The sequence below is a fragment of the Cetorhinus maximus genome, chromosome 22 (assembly GCF_964194155.1).
Source record: "Cetorhinus maximus chromosome 22, sCetMax3.hap1.1, whole genome shotgun sequence".
NCBI classification, from domain to species: domain Eukaryota; kingdom Metazoa; phylum Chordata; class Chondrichthyes; order Lamniformes; family Cetorhinidae; genus Cetorhinus; species Cetorhinus maximus.
In genome coordinates, this window is record NC_135900.1 from 70,804,193 (window position 1) to 70,825,718 (window position 21,526).

The window sequence follows — 21,526 nt, forward strand, 5'->3', positions numbered from 1 at the left end:
ATCCCCTAACATGAGACATGTTATATAACAGTGGAATATTTCTGCCTGTGTCATGCTTAATGATGGGAATTTGATTCAGACAAAACTCAATTACTGATTTTCTTTTGCTGTGAACGCAACTTTGTTAGCAGAGAAAGTTATAGGGAAATTTCAATTTCAATCAATAACGGTTTTGACAAGAGTAAATAAGGAGAACTGATTCCATTGGAATCGGTAACCAAAAAAACACACATTTAAGATAACTGGCAAAAGAACCAGAGGGGAGACGAGGAGAATTTTGTTTTCGTACAGCAAGCTATGTGATCTGGAAGGCATTACCTGAAATTTTAGTGGAAGCAGATTCAATAGTAACTTTTAAAGTGGAATAAGATAAATACTTGGAAAGCAAAATGTGTTGAGCTTATGGAGAATGAACAGGGGGAATGGGACTAATTGGAGAGTTCTTTCAAAAATCTAGCACCGGTACCATGGGTTGAATGGCCTCCTTAATGTGCTGTGTGGTTCTAAGACTTAAAAGTAAAAGTTTTGTGACAGGTGGAAATTTATGGACAGAAGAGTACTCGGGATGGCAGGTTTGAAACAAAGGAAAAGCTCGATCCTACCTCAGTAATAATCTGTAATAAATTCAGCTGTGAATCAGCAAATAAAAGACCAGGCATGGTTGAGAAATGTTCCTAATGCATCTCAATTTCATATCCATAAAAGGGAATTTTCTACAACATTCATGTGCAAATATCAAAAGTTTATTGTAATGCAATCATAAAAAAGTCTTTACCCAAATAGCCTTCAACGTGATAAAAATGACAAAACATTCCTCAAAGCAAAAACAGTAACTTTCTGTTACTCGTAAGCAACTGCATAAATTTCTCACCGTGTGGTCAGTATAGCACTTCTGGGAGGAACAAGTGATTTTTGGACCTACAGTTGGGATTTTCCTCACATCATGTCTGTTGTAGACTAATTCATGGAGGTTAATTGCATGATTAGTCAACATCTGTATTACCATTGCATCAAGCGGCTATCAGAAGGCGAGTTAAATAGACCTCATTCTTCTTTTGTCTAGTAATTCCTGAGTTCCAATGTTAAGGGCTAATTTCCCAACTTGGTGCACCCACTGAGTATGCCGTGGTCCCTGGGTTTTGGTTTTTCTGTTAATTCATTTGACTGGTTGTTGTCATTGTCTGATGGATAATCAAAGTGTGGGTATCTACGATTTTCTGATCAGTGCTCATTTCGAGTACTATTCTTCAACAGGAGAGCAAACCAGTGAATCAGCCTGATGATATTTGTTATACACATTTTATGTGAAATTCAGTCATTAGCAAAGTAAGTTTAGCAAACAAAATCATTGTAAAGGCCTCAGTTAGCCTGGGCCGTATACATCTACTAAAATGGTAGTGCAATGCTTTAGTAACTTGGGTCAACTCTGGTGTGTACAAGCTTCTTTTTAAAACGCATTAAGGAGAAGTCCTGGTGAAGAACTGAAGTCTTTCATAGTGGACAACACCGAGTTTGAAAACAGCATAGAGAAGTTGAGTTGAATAAATGCAAGATACAATTTGTGACTCCAAGTGTGAGTTTTAGGAGCTCATAGTTCATGAGAGGAAGCCTCAGGGAAGTAAGCAGGTTCCACAGTTTTGTTATAAAAACAAAAAACTGCGGATGCTGGAAATCCAAAACAAAAACAGAATTACCTGGAAAAACTCAGCAGGTCTGGCAGCATCGGCGGAGAAGAAAAGAGTTGACGTTTCGAGTCCTCATGACCCTTCAACAGAACTGTTCTGTTGAAGGGTCATGAGGACTCGAAACGTCAACTCTTTTCTTCTCCGCCGATGCTGCCAGACCTGCTGAGTTTTTCCAGGTAATTCTGTTTTTGTTTTCCACAGTTTTGTGGTCTATTGAGATAATTAGTGTAATAAAGTCTTGATTTCAATATAACAAGGATTCAGAAAACAATCAATAAGACAAAATCTGGAGCTTATGGGGAACAAGAAGGGCAATAGTAATGGAGCATAGCATTATCAGTAAAATAGAGGAAGATGTGTTTGTGATAGTGAAGGCCATGACAAAATATTCAAGGGCAGATATAGAGACATGTGTAACATGATAAGCTGACTACCAGAGATTGGCTGTGTTGTTGACTTAAATAGCTACCATATTTTTGACAAACCTTTGAGGTAACAGATAACTTAAGCACTAATAGAAACAAAGTATAGTCATAGGGAGATGGTTCGAAGGATGAGACAGATCAGCTTTCTTCAGGATAAGAGGAATGCAAAGTTCCAGGGCAAAGGCAAAGAGGACTGGCAACAGAAGAAGACAAGCTGTCAAGACCTGAGATTTATTTCCGTTCAGGGGACAGAAGATGCAACAGGGCTGGCAAGGAGAGAACGTCAGATTGTTTTAGTGGTGCTCAGTGTTTCGAATGATGCTTGTTCCAACCCACCCAATGGGGCAGGAAAGTACTGTTACACTTAAGGTGGAAATAATGTATTTTTTCCCTCAGCCACAGCTGCAATTTTTCTTTTGCTTATTATTTCATGCAGCATTTTATGCCACAAAGTTTATTCCCAAGTGCAGACAGCAGAACAAATTGCTCTGGAAGTTCAGCCTTTCTAAACCTTCTTCCTCTGTCAAAGGCAACTTGATAAGGATGTTTGAAGGATGTGAGACAATGAGATACACTTGCAGATAAAGTAGTGCATGTGGTAAATAAGATATGATCCCATGTAGAATGGAAGTAATATCACACGACCTAGACAGTCCAGCAAATGATTCAGTATCTCATTGTCGAAGGTGCTCCAAAGGTATTGAAGAGAAATTCTGTCTGCTCCGTCGAATATTGATTCCACAACTAAAGTTTAAACACTGGAGGTGGATGGATTGATCTCCTGTAAAATAAATCAAAATGGTTGCTAAAGATGGCAACAATTTAAAGGAATAAAATATAAGGTTGCAAACCATTCCCAGAATGATACTATGGAACATCGCTGTATAGATACTTGGAGGATTCATCTCAGGTGACTTTGTTCATTATTTTAGTGAGACCATATCTCAACACACGGACCTTCAATTCCTTCTCCGGCCCGGCTCAGCTCATCAGCTGCTAATATCCATAGATAGATTCAACAATTGCAATGCTCACCTGTTCAGTTTGCATGTTGCAGCCTTCATAAACTAACATCACCCAAACCTCTGCTGCAGATATCCTAACTTGCACCAAGTTTCATTCTTCTATCACGTCTGGGCTTGCTGACCTACATTGGCCCCTGGTTCGGCAATGCCTTGATTTAAAACTTTTCATCTTTGATTTCAAATTCCTCTATTTCCTTGCCACCACGACCACCACTGCCCTATTTCTGGAACCTCATCCAACCCTATAACCTTTCAAGATGTTTGCTGTCCTCCAACTCTGGGTTCTTGAGAACCCAGATCGTCTTCACTCCACCGTTGGCGGCCATGCCATCAGCTGACCAGACACTGGAATTCCCTCCCTAAACCTCTTCAAAATGCATCTTTGACCAAGTTTTGGTCAGTTGTGCTAATATGGTTCAATATAAATTTTGTTTGATAATGGTCCTGTGAAGCACCTTGGGATATTTTATTCTGCTAAAAACGTGCTATAAATGCAAATTGTTGTTATTGTTGAAGAGTCAATTTTAACTCTCAGCTAGAAACCAGAGGGCTCATTTAGTTTCTGACTAGCCTGGCAGCCATAGTTATGAAGCCACAATACTTTTGAAGGTTGGCCTTATTATCATACCTGGGGCAGGAAGTGGCTGCTAACTATTCAAAATCGCTCAGCCCATGGCTACCACAAGTGTGTGTGTAGCTGTGGAGGAGGAGCTTCAGTGAGGATCTCATAGGAGCAAAGAGAAGAGTTTTCTCAGGGATGGAGCTAGCCTGATCTATCTTTGTTGGCGGCAAAAGAGCAAGGGCCTTGTTCCTCCTGGGCCAACAAAGAAAATTGAATAAATTTACCTTTCAAAGTCTCATCATAACCCGATTTGCATCTGAGCTCATTCAGCCCTTCGCGAAAGCCGCAGCTTGCCCACTCTAGCCTTCTTGAAAATTGCAAGTAATCCTGTTGACATTTTGGTAACGTTTTTGCCTCTGAGTCCCACTCCGGGACTTGAGCACAAGAATCTAGGCTGGCACTCTAGTGCAGTTTTGAGGGAGCGCTGCATGTCAGAGGTGCTATCTTTTGGATGAGATCTTAAACTGAGACCCCATCTGCCCCCTCTAGTGGATGCAAAAGATGCCAGGGCATTAGTTCGGAGAAGAGCAGGGCACATCAATTAGCACTTCACAGATATTTAAGAACTTTTGAAGTGCAGTCCCCCTTGTAATGATGTCCAATTTGCACACAGGAAGGCCTCAAAAACATCAAATGATAAATGACCAATTTTTCTGTTTTTAAGATGGTTGTTGAGGAATAATATTAGTCAGGACATTTCTGCCTTTCTTCAGATAGTGCAATGGGAATGTTTGCATTCACCTGAGAAAGCAGATGACCTCACTTTCTATCTTATCTGAAAGACAGTACCTCAGCAGTGCAAAACTCCTTAGTACCGTACTGGAGTGTCAGCTCGGATTATGTGCTCAAGTCTTGGATCGCCTGATGTTTTAACTCCAATGGAAGAGTGCTAGCATCGGGTGTAGCCTTTTTAAACACATGACCATTTCAAGGGTCAGTGTGGAAGTAAGATGATTTATCAAGAAAGAGCCTTGAGGATATTTCAAGGAGTGTGATTCCATTCTCACCTGCATTGCACGTCCTTTGGTCTCAATGGGAAGAGTGAATGCCAAAATAGAACAAATGATGCACACAGCACTAAAGAAGCACAGAGCTGTTATAGGCCATGTGCTCATCAGGACCTAGGTGGAGCAAACAAAGTGAGTTAGCAGATGTACTGCGCTCAGGTGACGAAGATGGCTTAATGTTAGCATTAAAGAGACATGAAATGAAATGGTTAATTGAAATTCTGCATAAATCTGTTGGAGAAAATACCATTTTAAAAGAGCTAATTAGGGCATTTACTGATAACTTTCAAATACTTCCAACACCAATTTCCTTTCAAATCCTTAACAGCACTAATTTTCTTTGATAGTCATGTTAAAAACAAAGACCTTTAGAGAAGGAAATTGTTCCATATTAGATAGGAGCAGACTAACAAGAATTACAATGCCGGGTTTAGAATGCTTGTACATAAATACACAGTGTGGTGGGTAAGACTGGTGAGCTACAAGCACAAGTAGTCGTGTGGAAATATGGGCCAGGATTTTACGGACCCTCCCACCTGGCGGGATTTTGTTTTAACTCCTAATAATGGCTTTATTTAATTTGAAATATTCATTTACAATGGAATGCTGGTCCAACACAGGATAGAGTTCAGACATTATATCCAATAAGGCTTTTTCGGCCAATGCAAAACCACATCAAATTTCCGTGGCCACAAGCGTATTCCTCAGGGCGTCCTTTACAGTTATTTGTTTGTAACCCCCAGCCTTAAATGATACCATAAGCAGTCCCGCCGAACCGAATGGAGATATAAATGGCTCGCTGCATCCGCCGGGGGAGACACGCTGCAGCGGGGCCATAAAATCCTGGCCATGATGTACTGGCAATAATGGAAGTGTGGCTTAAAAATGCTGATGACTTAATATTGGGAATACAAAGTGTTCAGAAAAGATAGGAAAGAAGAGAAGAGTGGTCTGACAGTACTGACTAGGGAAGACTTTCTAGTGTTGGATTGACAGGATGTTGTTGAGGGAACAAGGACAGAATCCATTTGGTTAGAGTTGTGAAGCAAAAATGGGATGATCATGTGATTGGTATTCTATAGGCCTCCAAATGGGGTGAGGGGGGAACAAATCTGCAAGAAATCACAGATGTACAAGAATTAGTGATATTGGGGGACTTTAATAACTCAAATATGAATTAGGATAATGTTAAAGGTTAAAGAGGAGGAGAAATTTCTGAAATGTGCTCAGGAGAACTTCATTGGCCAGTACGTTCTCCATTCATCTAGGAAGCAGGTACTGCCATATCTGGTGCTGGGGCATCAGGTGTGCCAAGTGGACCAAGTGTCTGTGGGGGTAACACTTGGTAAGAGTGATCAGTGTATCCTAAGGTTTAGATTGGTAATAGAGAAAAGCAAGGAACAGTCTAAAGTAGAACATCTAAACTGGGAGAGGGCTAACTTCAATGGGATGAGAGGGGATCTAACCAGGGATCTAAAGACTGACAGGAAAAACAGTAACAGAACAATAATGAGGGCAAGTTTCAGGTACAGGTACATACCTACATGGGTGAAAGGTGGGGGAACCAAAACCACGGCTCCTTGGATCATGAGGGAGATAGAGAATATGGTGAAACATAAGAGTGTAGGATGTATGGCAGGTGAATTCTTCAAGTGAGAACCAGGCCAAATACAATAAATTGAGAGGGAAAGTGAAGAGGAAAACAAAACTGGCGAAAAGAGAATATATGAATAGAATGGCAGTTAAAATAAAATAAAAAGGAACCCAAAAATCTTGTACCACATGTAAATAATAAGTGGGCAGTAAAAGGCAGGGTAGGGCCAATTGAGGGAAAAGGTTAATAAATGCTAGAGCAGCAGGACAAGATTAAAATATTTAATGAGTGCATTGTATAGGCGTTTACTAAGGAGGATGTTGATGAAGTATCGACGGAAATGGAGTTGGATGAGCTGAAAATTGATAGACAGAATGTACTAGAAAGGCTGGCTATACTACAACTGGACAAGTTGCCTGATCCAGATTGGTTGCATCCTGGGTTGCTAAAGGAAGTGGGAGTGGGGATAGAGGAAGGGCTTGCCATAATCTCCCAAACTTCCCTAAAAATGAGGGAGGTACCAGAAGATTGGAAAGAGGCAAAGTGACACCCTTATTCAAGAAACGGACCTAGTACCTACAGGCCAGTTAGTTTAACATCAGTGGTGAGTAAGGTTTTAGAAACAATAATCATGGGGGAAAAAATCAACATGCACTTGGAGAGATTTGAGCTAATTGGAGAGAACCAACATAAATTTGTAAAAGGCAGATCGTGCTTGACTAATTGGGTTTTTTGATGAAGTAACAGAGAGGATTGAAGAAAGGAATACAATGGATGTTGTCCAAATGGATTTTAGGAAAAGTATTTGACGAAGTATCACATAAAAGACTGCTTAACAAAATTGAGGCTCATGACTTAATGACATAAGACAGTGAGTCATGGTAAATTGGGTGTAAATCAGGCTAGACGAGGGTAGACAGTGGTATTTCGCAAAAACAGTACTAGGAACACTGCATTTTTTGACATATATAAATGACTCGGATATTAGAATAGAGTAAAATTTGCTGTTGATACCAAACTTGGAGATATGGCCAACAGTGAGGATGATTCAAATAACATAACATAAGAAATAGGAGTAAGTTATTTGACCATTCGAGCCTGCTCTGCCATTCAGTGTGATCATGGCTTATCAGACTGTGGCTTTAACTCCACTTCCCTGTCTGCCCTTCATTACCCTTGACTCCCTTGTTGATCAAAAATCTATCTAACTCAGCCTTGAATACATTCAATGACCCAACTCCACTGCTTTCTGTGGTAGAGAATTCCAAAGACTAAATGACCCGCAGAAAAAGAAACTCTCCTCATTTGTCTTAAACGGGCAACCCTTAATTTTAAACCTCGCCCCCTAGTACTAGATTCCCCCATGAGAGGAACTGTAATAGGTCACAGATAAGCTAGCAGAACAGGCAGATTAGTAGTAGATAGAATTTAATACAGAGAAGTGTGAGGTGATGCATTTTGGAAAAGGAGTATAGAGAAACATTATAGTCAGTGGCACAGTTCTAAAGAATATGCAGGGGCAGAGGGATCTTGGGCGCAAGTGCACAAATTCTTGAAGATGGCAGGACACATTGAGAAAGTAGTTAGCAAAGAATATGGGATCTTGGGCTTCATAAATAGAGGTACTGAATGCCAAGCAAGGAAGTTATACTGAAACTTTATAAAGCTCTGGTTAGGCCACAACTAGAGTATTGCATCCAGTTCTGGCCACCACACTTTAGGAAGGATATGAACATCCTCGGGAGGGTGCAGAGGAGATTTACCAGAATGGTTCCAAGAATGAGGGATTTTAGCTATAAGGTTAGGTTGGATAAGCTGGGGTCTTTCACCTTGGACCAGTAGAGATTGAGGGGAGATTTGGTAGAGGTGTACAAGATTATGATCAGTTTAGATAAGGTTGACAAAGAAAAGCTACTCCCATTAGATGACAGTACAAGGACTAGGAGACATAGCTTTAAGGCTTTGGGCAAGAGATGCAGGAGTATTGAGAGGAATAACTTTTTTACACTTAATGCCTTCAAGGGTGATGGAAGTGGAGACAAGGAATGATTTCAAAAGAAAATTGGATGGATATTTGAGGGAAATAAACTTGCAGGACAATGGGAATAGAATGGAACAATGGGACTGATTGCATTGCTCTCCAGAAAACCAGTATGAGCTCAAGGGGCCAAATGGCGGTCTCCTGTGCCACAATGACTATGTCAATGGAACTATGTTCACCCTTTGCTTGTTATTGCCTCAAAGTATTCCTTCATCATGACAACTGGTATATAAAAGAGTGAAACAAGATGTGGCACTGGGAGACTTTACATTGGCTCAATGCCTACGATTGCTTTGATACTGAGAGCCAACTTCATTCACTCACAGGTTCTGCTGCAAAACTCAGAAGGATCATTTCAAAAATTTGAATAAATGCATACAGCACCTTTCACAAACTCATATTTCCCAGAGCTGTTCACAAGCAAGAATCTGGAAGGGTGGGATCAGATGGACTGAAGCGCCTTCTTCATCTAGATTGGTCTTGTAATCTCATATCCAAATATTTTCAGACATTTATTTAAATCAGTCTCTGCTTAGATACCTTTGCAATATTGTTGCATTTCAAACAGGAATATCAATTGCCTGACAGTTTTTTGAATTTCTCTTTTTTTATTCATTCACAATGTGACGGAACAGAACCTAAAACTACATTTTTACAAAAATATATCCTCATTGCTATTTCATAATTTTAAACTGGACCTTTTGGTTGAACAAAGATCATTAAGATAGCTGACCCCCTGTCTGTGAGTTATTGTCTGAGAGTCACCAGAACAAAAGAAGCCGCTTTGCGGTTTCGGAAATGTCACACCTCGTTATTTCTGAGGAGTTACTAACAGACCACCTAGGGCCTGCACATCCCAACTTCAAAGGGAGCTGCACGAAGGCCATGTGTACTTGACAGACCAGGCCTGCCAGTGGAGTCAGTGTCTACGGAGACAATGATTTCCCAAATGCCAGACCTTCAACAAATAGCACCTCTTTCAACCCATAATGGCTGTGACTTTATCAGCCTGAAACACAAACCCAATTTCCAAATACCGGATAAATGTCCTTTGTTGAAGATATTGTGGGTAGGTAAGGTCACATAACCTAAGACGCTGGCTTGTTGAATAAATTAATATTGCCTTCCTGAGCTGCACAGCAGTCTGCTGTTTTAACATCTGACTGGCAGGGCACACAGAAGGAGCTCTGGACAACTGGCCCATCTACCCTGGCTCTGCTGGTAGCTCTGTACCATCGCCTACAAACTGATTGATTCATCTCTGCGTGCCCATTTCATCTTGTGAAGTCAACACCACCAGAAAAGCGAATTTTACAACACCGCTTTTCTTCTAACTTACTTATGGAGGCAAAGTGGGTTCTGATATGAAGCCTCCTCTTTAACCTGTTCAAAATCACTCCGGTGCAATTCTATTGAACAGGAATGAGTGGAGTCTTTTTTTTAGTTGAGAGTCATGATTAGTTTAAATAATTAGAAATCAGCAAACAATACAAACAAAATAGAATTCAAACGTGGTCCCAACTGAAAATATGAAAAATTGTTTGCTGAAATAAACTGAGGAAATCATTGTACCCTCAGATCTGGTTGTCAAATGTAGGCCAACCCATTCCACGAGAAAGAAAAATACTCATCTCACCTGTGCTACAAAGGGTGCAATCATTGCCCCAATACGAGCCATCGAACTACAAGAGCCCAATCCCAAGGAACGGATGGTCGTGGGATAGACCTAGAAAACAGCAACAAATAACAATCAGTGCAGTTTTAAACAAAAAGGTATTTTTAATTCTTTAATCTGCGTTAAAAGAGCAGATGGTAACCAAAGAAATATTAGTGTGCACACATTAGAAGTCATCATCCAAACTGCAGTTTGGTAAGGATTCAAACTGACCAACTTGAATGGCAACGCTAATAAAGTACGTTGCGGAGTGGCAAGTGCTGATTATATCAAACGCAGATGAATCAACAAAAAGCAAGCAAGCAGCCATACAGCAGATGCCATCTCACCACATCCAATCATTGCACGTGCTGTGCATTCAAAGTTAATTATACTAAGTTAGTTTAAGTCAAGGGTGGTTTAAAGTGTATGGTGAGTACATGCTTGTTTTCTGAATCCAAAATGGCTGTTGGTTTGATTTCTGTTAAGGGTTAAATAGAATAGTTAGGGAGAAGCAATCCCCTCTGATGGGGGAGTCCAGAACGAGCAGGTATTATCTTAAAATTAGAGCTATTAGAAGTTATGCTGCAAAACACTTTTTCTCACAGAGGTTAATGGAAATCCTTTCCTCCAAGCAAGCTGTTCAGGCTAGTTTGATTGCCAATTTCAAAACTGAGATTGATAGATTTTCTGTTACGCAAGGGTATCAAGGGCTATATAACCAAGTAAATGGAATTGAGTTACAGATCAGCCATGACCTAATTAAATGATAGAACAGGTTTGAGTGACTGAATAGCCTACACCTGTTCATATGTCTTCACAGTAGACAATCAGTGTTCCATTTAGGCACTATTCCTGATTATCCCCTAGATCTTTTTTATATACAAGAAGCCTTGTGTGACATTGTGCCTCATTGCCCAGCCTGTTTATATTTGTTCTGTTACATATATTTCATCTGGCTGAATAAAACTGCAAAAATGCTTTGCTTTCTTTTTGTATCATGTTGGCCTTAATTCCAGCAGCTTGGGTATTGCTTGGAGTATGGTGGCCATGTTATTTGTTATCTATTAGTCGTCGAAGGCTTGTACTAATAATCTGGAGGCATGAATTCAAATCCCATTATGGTAGCCAGAAATTAAAATTCAATTAATTAAACAAATTCAATGAATTAAATAAAATATGCAATGAAAAACTACTACACTGTAACCTCTCCAGTCTGAAAATCCAAAATCTGGAATTTTGAGCATGCCACACAACTCTCAGACTTGCCACTTGTGACTCACCACAACCATGAAATAGGAGAGAGGCAAGATGGATGACAGAGGAAGGAATGTTGGCAAATAAGTAGGAAGTATATCTAAAAGTCAGAGCCTGGCACACTGTTAGTACATTCCTGGGGACATTGTTCTGCTTTTTACATTGAATGTTTATCATGACCCAATTCCCCAGCTTGGGTCTGTTGGTCGCTCTAATTCTGGGTTCTGTTCAAATCTGACCTCGCGCTGCATTTTCCTGCACTACAGTTTACATGTTCCCTGCTACCACCTGCCACTTTCTTCCCTCAGTCCTTTTGCTTTAGAGCAGACCCAGGGTATACTGTAGTTCGGTACAGTACCATTTTGGTATGGTATGGTATAGTACTTGGGGAAACATGGAAGATTCAGTATGTGGATAAATAACAATTTTTATGAGTGCTGTATAATATTTTGTCACTGTTTTAAGCCTCAGGTACATATTTATATCTGGTTCACACATTTGTGGTTAGCCACTCTAATGCTATTCTATAATCCAGAAAATTCCTAAATCTAGAAATGCTTTGGTCCAAAGTGTTCTGACTGAACAGGTTACAGTATATTGGTAATAGTGACAATGATATTTCAAGATTATCAAAAGACATCATCTTTTTCACTAATGTCCCTTCAGGAAGGAAATCTACTGTCTTTAATCATTCTGGTGTACATGTGATGTCAAACCCGCAGTAATGTGGTTGACTACTCTCTTAAATAGCCTTGCAGGCTCCTCAGTTGTATTCAAGAAGGCGTTTCACCACCATCTTCTTCAGGGCTATTTGGGCTGGGCATTAAGTGCTGGCCTTCCCAGCCACGCTCACATCCCATGAATGATTTTTTCAAAATTAGGGTTTTAAACTTAAATGAAGTGTTATGATGAAGAATTTTTTTTTAAATATTGCTCGATAGTGTGAAGTGGAGTCCACTGAAATAATAGATCCCTGGATGCAAGAGACCAGCCAGAATGGTATGTCATTGGGGTGTCATGATGAGGCCAAGTTCACTTAATGGCTTGAGGTCATCCCAATCTTATCTGGTGCCCATTTCGTCTTCACCAAATATCAAGTCAGCTGAGGTTTCCACTAAAGAGCAGGCGAAGGATTACTGCACACTTAAAAAGTCAGGACCCAATAACAGAACCGGATTTTCATGGAGGAAGAGGGAAGATCGAGTCTGGAAATTAGATGACCTGGCAGACCTAGCTCCTTAGAAAGGACCCCTGCCTGCCATATTTTTGTCGCAGGAGGCAGGAGTGGTATGGAGTTGGGCCTACCTAATCCAGAGCCAAGCCAATCCAATCCAGGAAAGTAGGCTGGTGGGTGGCCAGGCCGGCAGGCTGGATGATTGTCAAGCCCTCAAACCTTCACCTAAACCCATCCCATATGCCCCTTCCATGTCCCATACCCTCCATGCCACCTTAATTCCCTCCATAAACCCATGCTCCCATGCCCACTTGGAAACTCCATAGCCACTCATCCAGTATCTACTAGGGGTAGGCCTCAGGATATCTTTGAAATGGACTTCAAAATTATAAACTTCTAAAATCTAATAGAGCTGTCACTTTCAAAGACTTATTACTGAAAAAATCTTTCATCCCTAAAACTCACATTCAAAAATGTAAATCCCCTCTAGTGGTCAAACTTTTATAAAAATGGACACTTATCCACTTGCAACATCAAATCTTTTAATAACCTCTTAAAACTGTCAATGAAAATGTGAACACAAACCCCTGCCGGAATTAAAAGGTTTATCCCTTTTGAAATTCAAACAAGCATTCATAATAGCCCTAGCTATCAAAACAAACCCTCAATGTCAACAGTGGAGTCCACTGAAACTGAAATACCAGATAACCTTTTTTCATTTCCTGTTTCATTTCCATTTAAAAGCAGATTTCTTGAAAAAAAATGGAGTGTAGCAGGTGCTTAGATTTTTTTAAATGTTCAAACAGCAAGGCCATTTTTTTCAAAGCCAAAGATTCAGGACATTTGACTCTCAGTCCAAAACATGATAGAAGTACAGTTTTGAATGCATTATGGCACTTCCTCTTTTAGGAAAAGTAGTCTAACGCATGTGACCACACGCAATGGTGGTCAATATAATGGTGAATTTACCTTTGCAGGACAGAGCCCTATAACCACTCACTGCAGTGAAAAAGCCTGTAATTTTCAGTAACACATTTAATCATTGAAACTGAAGAAACATTGTTTTTGTATTTCAAAACCTGTCAATGAAAGAATTCCAGGAGCAGGCGACTGTTCCTTTTTGGTTCCCAATTTGGGCCTGGGGTTCCTCCATGGTTCATGACTCCTCTGAGGTGCCATGAACCACGTCTCCTAGCAGCACGGGCCCAACTCCATGAAAATAACGAGGGAGTCTGAAATGGCCAACCCTGCAATGGAGTTGGTAAATGTGGGATTGCTGAGCCAGGCTCACTATCCCTACCGGTATCATGGAGCCATAAAAATCCCACATGGCAGGAATGGTGGGAATCCCAGAATTGGGTCCTATCTGCCGTTTTGAAACCCCTTCCTACCTCCTTTCCAACATGGACCGTGGCATGAAAATCCAGGCCTTAATGCCCAGTCAAGGGGAGTCCGCACCGGGTGGAACTCGACAGCTGAATTAAAGTGGGAGGAGTTGACTGGCCAGAGTAACCCAAGGTAAGTTTTTTTTTTAAAAAGCGACTTTTATCAGTGATTTTTTTCAAAGTGACCAGCACTGCTCCCCCAGGATCCACAGAGTCCTTAATTAAGGTTTCAACTGCCCCTATACCTCCAGACCCCTAACCCCACTGACTGCTGGTGGCTTTTCTCACAAGAGCCCGATTGCAGCCTCTTGTCATTGAACTTGTGCCTCTTCCTGCCTACTAGACTTATTGTCTGGTGGTTGGGCAGGACTCAGAGATTTAAGGAAATGAAGCCCAGCTGTTAAGATTGGTCATATTTCCAAACCCTTGAGTTCATTCTCATTTCGGAGCTCAACCGCACAGTACAAGCACCCACCTCACCTTAAAAGTGAAGTTATTACTTCTGCACCTCATGGTATGCCTGACAAGAGGCAAAGAGAAATTTCATATCTTCCAGTGAAAAACCTCAGCTGTTGATACAAAATCAATTTTTTTATATTCTCAATTATTTGCCAGATCCCTTTATTCATCTGTGAGGAGAGAAGAGAGGTCTAATTTTGGGGGGAAATTGGGGATTGACTTTCTTAACGTTACAAGAACAAAATACTGCAGATACCAGAATCGGAAATAAAACAGAGAAGGCTGGAAATAGCTGGTTTGGCAGCATCTGTGGAGAGAGAAAAACAGTTACTGTTTCAGATCGATGACCTTTGGTCAAGTACTGCTGGTTGGGAACCTGAAACATTAACTCTTTCTCTCTTAGCAAATGTTGTCAGATCTGCTGAATATTTCCAGCATTTTCTGTTTTCATCAAAATGTTTCTTTGGTCCAATTTATTTCCGTTTTTATTCAGTCCTTGTATCAGTGTTGAGCAGCGACTTACTACTTGGCTTTAAAACAAAGGGTTGGTTGTAATCTAATTGGGACAAAAAAACAGTCATCTTATAGAGTCATATGGTTTCCTCCTTTTCTACAAAACTACACCTATATTAAATTCTCACAAGAACAAGGTGGAATGGTACCCATGCCAGCCTCACAAGCTGTTAGACCCAAAGCAAAAGGGAGAGTCAGCGAGAAGAACGTAATTAAATTCAACACACAGCTGCTTATTAGTGTTTGGGTTTACAGAATCACAGAATTCTAATGGCACAGAAGGAGGCCATTTGGCCCATCGTGTCTGCACTAGCCCTCCAAATGAGCATTATGACCGAGTGCTATTCCCCTGCCTTTTCCCTGTACCCCTGCACATTGTTTCTATTCAAATAATCATCTAATGCCTCGATTGAACCTGCTTCCCTACCACACTTCCAGGCAGTGCATTCCAGACCCGAACCACTCATTGTGTGAAAAAGTTTGTTTCTCACGTCACATTTGCTTCTTTTGCAAATCACTTTAAGTCTGTGCCCTCTCGTTCTTGATCCTTGTACAAGTGGGAACAGCTTCTCCCTATCTACTCTGTCCAGCCTCCTCATGATTTTGAACATCTCTATCAAATCTCCTCTTAGCCACCTTCTGTCCAAGGAGAACAGTCCCAACCTCTCCAATCTATTTTAAGTTTAGTTCATTAATAATATTAAAGCTCCCTTACAGATAGTGGACTTCAGGCATTCAGATGAAAGTCAATTGTACCAAAGATATACATGGGGGGAGAACCATTTCCTGGCTTTTTAACAGAACAGAACAATTAATGACACCAGAAAGTATAACTCTTAATTTGAATGGACCATGATCATGTCCAGTCATCATAGTTTCATCCAGTGTTTCATTGAACATTACAATGTTGACCTATGAGGTAAATTCACCGATTCCATTCTCCCAGCAGAGTTGAGAGCACAGGCTGTAGAATTGGGACTACACATTTGTAGCCCTATCTCTGACCTGCACTCTATTTGATCATGCCTTCCTGCTGAGAGCACAAAAAATATATAATTATTTTATTTTTAAAAGCCAGGACTCATTACACAGACCAGCCAAGATGATGTAATAACCTGTAACAAAGTACCTCAGACACATATGAAGGCAGAATCATGAGGGGTAATTTCATGAAGCTCTTCTCTCTGCGTCTGCAGTCTCACAAGACTCTGGAGCCTGAAATAGGCTGGCAATGCTAAAAGCCTGATTGCCCGAGCTGCATTTTGCACCAGCTATGAAGCCTCTGAAAATTACACCAGTAAAGATCTCGTAAACTCCAAATTCAAACCACAAGTATGAAGTGACAATCTTCAGAGTTCATTCCCACCCACCCTACCCGCTCCCCTCCCTCCCTTGCAATTTAATGCAATTTTATGTTCTTTGCAGAACTACCACACACTGGTTAGAATTTTTCCACTGACTTTCTTTTCACTCAACCTCCTTGAAGTCTAGGCACCAAGGCAAATTAGGAAGTAGGGATAAGATTATGTTAATTATAGGAATGTGACAGAAAGGTGTAGATTGGGGGAAGGGGTTCAGCAATGAGCCCAGGATATTAGGACATGGAAATACACAAGTTCCAACATGAGTAGAGGCTGTTCAGCTTCTCCCTTCCAAATGAGCAAATAATCCTAATCACATTTACCTACCTTGTTCCCATATCTTTCAAGCCTCTTTTGTTCATCTGCCTAGCCAATCTAATCTTGAACATTGACATAGTTTCTGCTGCAACCACTAACCCTGGAAATTAATTCCACAGCCTCGAGGCTCTTTGTATGAAGTAGTTTCTACTGTTCTCTGTTCTAAGTCTGATGTTTCATATTTTTATCCTATTACATATCCCTCAACTACTGGGGCAGGATTTTCCATTCGTTGCATGGGCGTGGCGGGTGGGCCCAGGAGTGGCCAGGAAATGGTCCACCGCCCGCGGTTAACCCCTGACTGTGATTTCACGCTGGCTGCCCAGTTAACAGCATGAAAGGAGCGCTGTGGAGCTCAGCACTGCCAGGGTGGGGGCGAGAGGAGTGCAAGCGCTGAGGTCTGTGCAGGCACTGGGGAGCACGCACTGAAAGCTCCCTGAGAGCACAGAGCTGTCTCAGGGAGCTGAAGAATTGTAGAAACTAAAGTAAAGATTTTCAAAAATGAGGTAAACATGTCACTCAGTCACATAAACAGGGACATATTAAAAATGATGTCCAAAAATGTTATTCTTTTTTAAATTACTGTTGGAAACCACATCCTGCCCATGGATGAGGTTTCATAAAAAAATCCAAAGGCCGCCTGGCCGATTCGCCCGCCCAAAGGCCGCCTGGCCGATTCGCCCGCCCAAAGGCCGCCTGGCCGATTCGCCCGCCCAAAGGCCGCCTGGCCGATTCGCCCGCCCAAAGGCCGCCTGGCCGATTCGCCCGCCCAAAGGCCGCCTGGCCGATTCGCCCGCCCAAAGGCCGCCTGGCCGATTCGCCCGCCCAAAGGCCGCCTGGCCGATTCGCCCGTCCAAAGGCCGCCTGGCCGATTCGCCCGCCCAAAGGCCGCCTGGCCGATTCGCCCGCCCAAAGGCCGCCTGGCCGATTCGCCCGCCCAAAGGCCGCCTGGCCGATTCGCCCGCCCGCCAAACGTAAGGTTGCAGTGAAAAATGGGTTTCAATTATTTGATTAAGGGCCTTAGTAGGCCTCTTAATTGTCGGCAGGCGCGCTGCCAACTCTTGTGCGTGCCTTCCGACCGAAATATCGCGCAAGTGCACAATGACGTTGGGTCACTTGCCTGACCTAATCGCACGCTATTTAACACCCAATCGGGTCGGGCGGACACCTGCCTGCTGGATGTAAAATTCTGCCCCTGGAAACAATCTGTATCTATTTATTCTGTCCCGCCCTGTCATAATTTTAAATACTTCAACCTTATCACCTCATAATCTGTGTTCTTCTAATGATAAAAGATCCAACTGTTCATGAGTTTCTTTGCATTTGCTCATACCAGGTTTCTCCTCTATATCCTTCTTATGGTGTAGCTCATTATTGTGCACAGTACTTTATCTGAGGTCTTACTCAGGTTTTGTATTGGGCTCACACAAAAGCCATCATTTTCTCATGGCTTTCATAGACTATGCTTCTTTTAATAAAAGCACAGAGCTCCATTAACTTGTCTTAATGGCCTTATCAAGCTGAGGTGCAGCCTGTGTACCTGTACCCACTATTCCCTCAGCTCTTTCACAGCACTGAGGCCACTTACATTCAGAGAATAATGATGGCTATTATTCATTTCAAAATGCATCATTGTGTACCTACTGAAATTGAGTTCCATTTGTCATATTTTAGCCGATTCCCCATCTCAACAATATTGCTTTGCGGCTAAATTTGCTTACGGCCACTTCACAGTATTCCATGAAAGAGGTCAAGTGGAGAAGAGCCTTGATCTATTCCTTTCAGTGGCTGTCTGTTCTATCTTTCTCCTCCAGCTCTCTTCAAAATTTGCCTTATGTTGCTTGGATTTTTCAGTAATTAGAATGGGCCTTGTAGCATAGATTCACAAACTGAGTGCTTTCCTCACCGGTTTACTGAAAGCTTAATTTCCTGGATGACCAGTCATATTGACTAATGAAAGGGGAAGAGGAAGATTTGTTGGTTATAGAAACTTACCTGTTCCATGTTTAAAAAAAAAAGACATACAGCCACAAAAACAACTGCCAATTTTCCCTTCCAACATTAGAAATACACTCACTGCGAAGCTGCTTTGGATCATGCACCTGACCATGTCAATAGCAGTGCTTTCTGCAAAGAGTAAAATCTTAGAGCAAAGGAGGAGGCTATTGGGCCCATCATACCTGTGCTGACTCTTTGGCCTGGATTTTCGCTCTTGAGGCAAGTGTGTCGAGTCAGGAAATTTCCCAGCTTGCCTTGGGAAAAAGTGCCCAAATGGCGAGATCTTCGTTCTGGTGGGGCAGGGGGGGTTAGGGGTGCAGGATGGAGTTGGGTCCACCATCCTGGAGGTGGCTGCATTGGCTGCTAAGTGTTGAGGTGGGCTGTATAAAAGGCCCATCTCAGTTCTCTGGGACTTTGTCCCAGTTGTTTTCTTAAACATTAGGTCTTCTAGGCCTTGCTCGTCACACCCACCTCCCCTCCCACCCACTCCCATGGCCCTTTGTGGTCTCTGTGTCAATTTAGTGACAACTTATGCCTCCCAACACCACCCTTTTGCCCTTGCATCTTCCATGCCAACTCATCCAATATGCACCATGGGCAGACTTCAGGACCCATGCGGAGATGAAATTTTTGAAATATCTATTAAGGCCTTCACTATATATAGAAAAAAAAACATTCATGAAAGCCTATTCACACATTTAAATCCCCTCAAGTACTTAGCCCCTTATAAAAACATATATTTATATTCATAACCCCACATTAAAGACAGCTAATCCTTTAATAACCTTTGAGCTGTCAATCCAAACTGTAAACCTGCAACTCCTCCCCCTCATCATGATCATGATAGTTGACGGAAAGCAGTCAAGCACTAATAACAATAGAATCGTAACACTTGGGGTTATGCCAACATACAGCTATTCAAACTAACAGGAATTCTTTTCCTAGAAAGCAGTGGAGGCTGGATCATTGAATTTATTAAGGGCTGAGTGAGATAGCTTTTTGATAGACAAGGAAGTCAAGGATGGGGGCGCAGGGGGCGGACAGGAAAGTGGAGTTGAGACCACACTAGATCAGCCATGGTCTTGTTGAATGGAAAAGGAGGCTTGAAGGGCCGAATGGCCTACCCCTGCCCCTAAGTCCTGTGTTCCTATAAAACTGGTAAAACAGATTTCTTTTCCATTTTCGCAGACACAGACAGACACTTTTTTTTCAATTTTTAAAGGGCTGGCCATTTGAATAACTAGTCAGCTTGACAGTTGTACAGACCTTAACTGCCCCTCATGAGCATTTACAACTTCTCTAAAGATTCATAACTCCCACACTGCGGGATAAGACCTTTGCTGCAGTGAAAATGGGGTCTGTTTGAACTCAGCATTGAGTTAAAATGCCCCTGCTGAGCTTGGGTTTCCCTCATGTGAGAATGACGTCCGAACCGTTTCAGAGCTTGCCATAGTCAGATTTGAGCTCTCACTTGCTGGTCCAGTGCCAGAACCTCCAGGCTGCTATTACCTGTTCGTGGGTCTCACCTGGCTTTCACGCTGCTCTGAGATCACGACCCCCATCATGTCCAATGAAGCCTCCCCAGGGTTGCTTCATCATCAGGACTAACATGGAACACTACAGCACTAGGGAGACCAAGTTCTGCAGGTCTCTGTTTAAAGGGCCAAAAATGGAAAGAATTAACTGGAATGCATAGAAGAGTCCATTTTTATGGTGGTATCGTTTTTTTCAATCTACAATGCAAAAGTGCTTGGAACGGAAAGTATTCTCCCAAGATGTTCTTTCACATTTCGCAGAGACAACAGTGATGCCCTCAATGGCAGGGTCTGGTTCTGCATTTATATTTACAAAGGGTGTTCACTGTTGCCTACCAACCTCTGCAGTGTAGATGTAGATGATGGTGAAATTAGCAGCAACAAGGGCTCGGAGAACAAAAAGTAATGCAGTCAACACAGCCCTAGGAAAGAAAAAAAGACTTGCATTTAAATACCGTTTTTCACCATTCCCAAAGCAATTTTTTTGTCAATAAAGTACTTTTAGCATATAGTCATTATTACAACAGCTAACTTTCACACAGCAAGGTCCCACAATCAGCAATGTGATAATGACCAGGTCATCAGTTTTTAGTAATGCTAGTTGAGGGATAAAAGTCAGGACACCAGAGATAATTCCCTTGCTCTTCTTCGAACAGTGTCATGGAATCTTTTACATCCACCCGAGCGGTCCTCTGTTCAATGTTTCATCTGAAAAACATCACCTCTGACTCCAGCTCTCCCTCAGTACTGTAGTGAAGTACTAACCTGTGTGCTCAATCTTAAGAATCCATGATCTTCCAACTCAGTAGAGTACCAACACAGGGCCAAGTGTAGAACTTGCAGGTTTATAATGGATGGAAGCTGATTTACTAAGAGCGCTTTGGATATTTCAAGGGGCATGATCCAATTCTCACCTTTATTGCTTATTCTTGGGTCTCAGGTTAAGACCTCATTGGAAAGGTGGCACCTCGAGCAGTGCAGCATTGGAGTGTTAGCCTAGATTATGTGCTCAAAGTTCTGCAGAGAGGCTTGAATCTGCGACCTATCTGGACTCAGATGGTTAGAGTGAGCCATGAATGACACCAGCAAGCCGCGGAATGATTCACTTGGCAGTTTTAACAGCACGTCAAATGACACTAAAATAAATGCAACTGCAGAAGGGAAAATTCCTTTTCCTGATAATACTTAGGGCAAGTGATTTGTTATCGGAAAGAGAAATTCTGAACTGGAAAGGCAAAGATGATGAAAACCATGAATCATAGGAACCCAATTCGACTGGGAAAATGTGTGTTTCTAAACAATAATGTTCAGATTGTATTCAGCCCACAGTGCTGCTCTGTCTCTTTGAAGAGAAGTTTGCAAGCAGTATACATCGCAAGATTGTACCATGACACCTATTGCTATCACGTCTTGGGCTGCAGATATGCTGGCACTTTTATAGTGGTTTTGAGTGAGCATCCACGTGAGAGGCAG

General features: G+C 41.8%; 1 protein-coding gene across 4 annotated transcripts in view; it reads right to left on the reverse strand.

Annotated features, from left to right (window-relative positions):
• Nucleotides 1-725: 725 nt before the first annotated feature.
• The window catches only part of svopl (SVOP-like), a 117,108-nt gene continuing 96,307 nt past the window's right edge, over nucleotides 726-21,526 (reverse strand). For 3 of the 4 annotated variants that reach the window (XM_078568511.1, XM_078568512.1, XM_078568513.1), the window contains 4 exons: nucleotides 20,394-20,475; nucleotides 10,036-10,125; nucleotides 4,765-4,878; nucleotides 726-2,891 (listed from right to left, as the gene is read on the reverse strand). In XM_078568511.1, the coding sequence (XP_078424637.1) occupies nucleotides 2,862-2,891; nucleotides 4,765-4,878; nucleotides 10,036-10,125; nucleotides 20,394-20,475 (316 nt within the window). In that variant the 3' untranslated portion in view covers nucleotides 726-2,861. Of the gene's footprint in view, nucleotides 2,892-4,764; nucleotides 4,879-10,035; nucleotides 10,126-20,389; nucleotides 20,476-21,526 lie in introns of all 4 variants that reach the window. The other variant, XR_013580242.1, reaches the window with a different exon arrangement.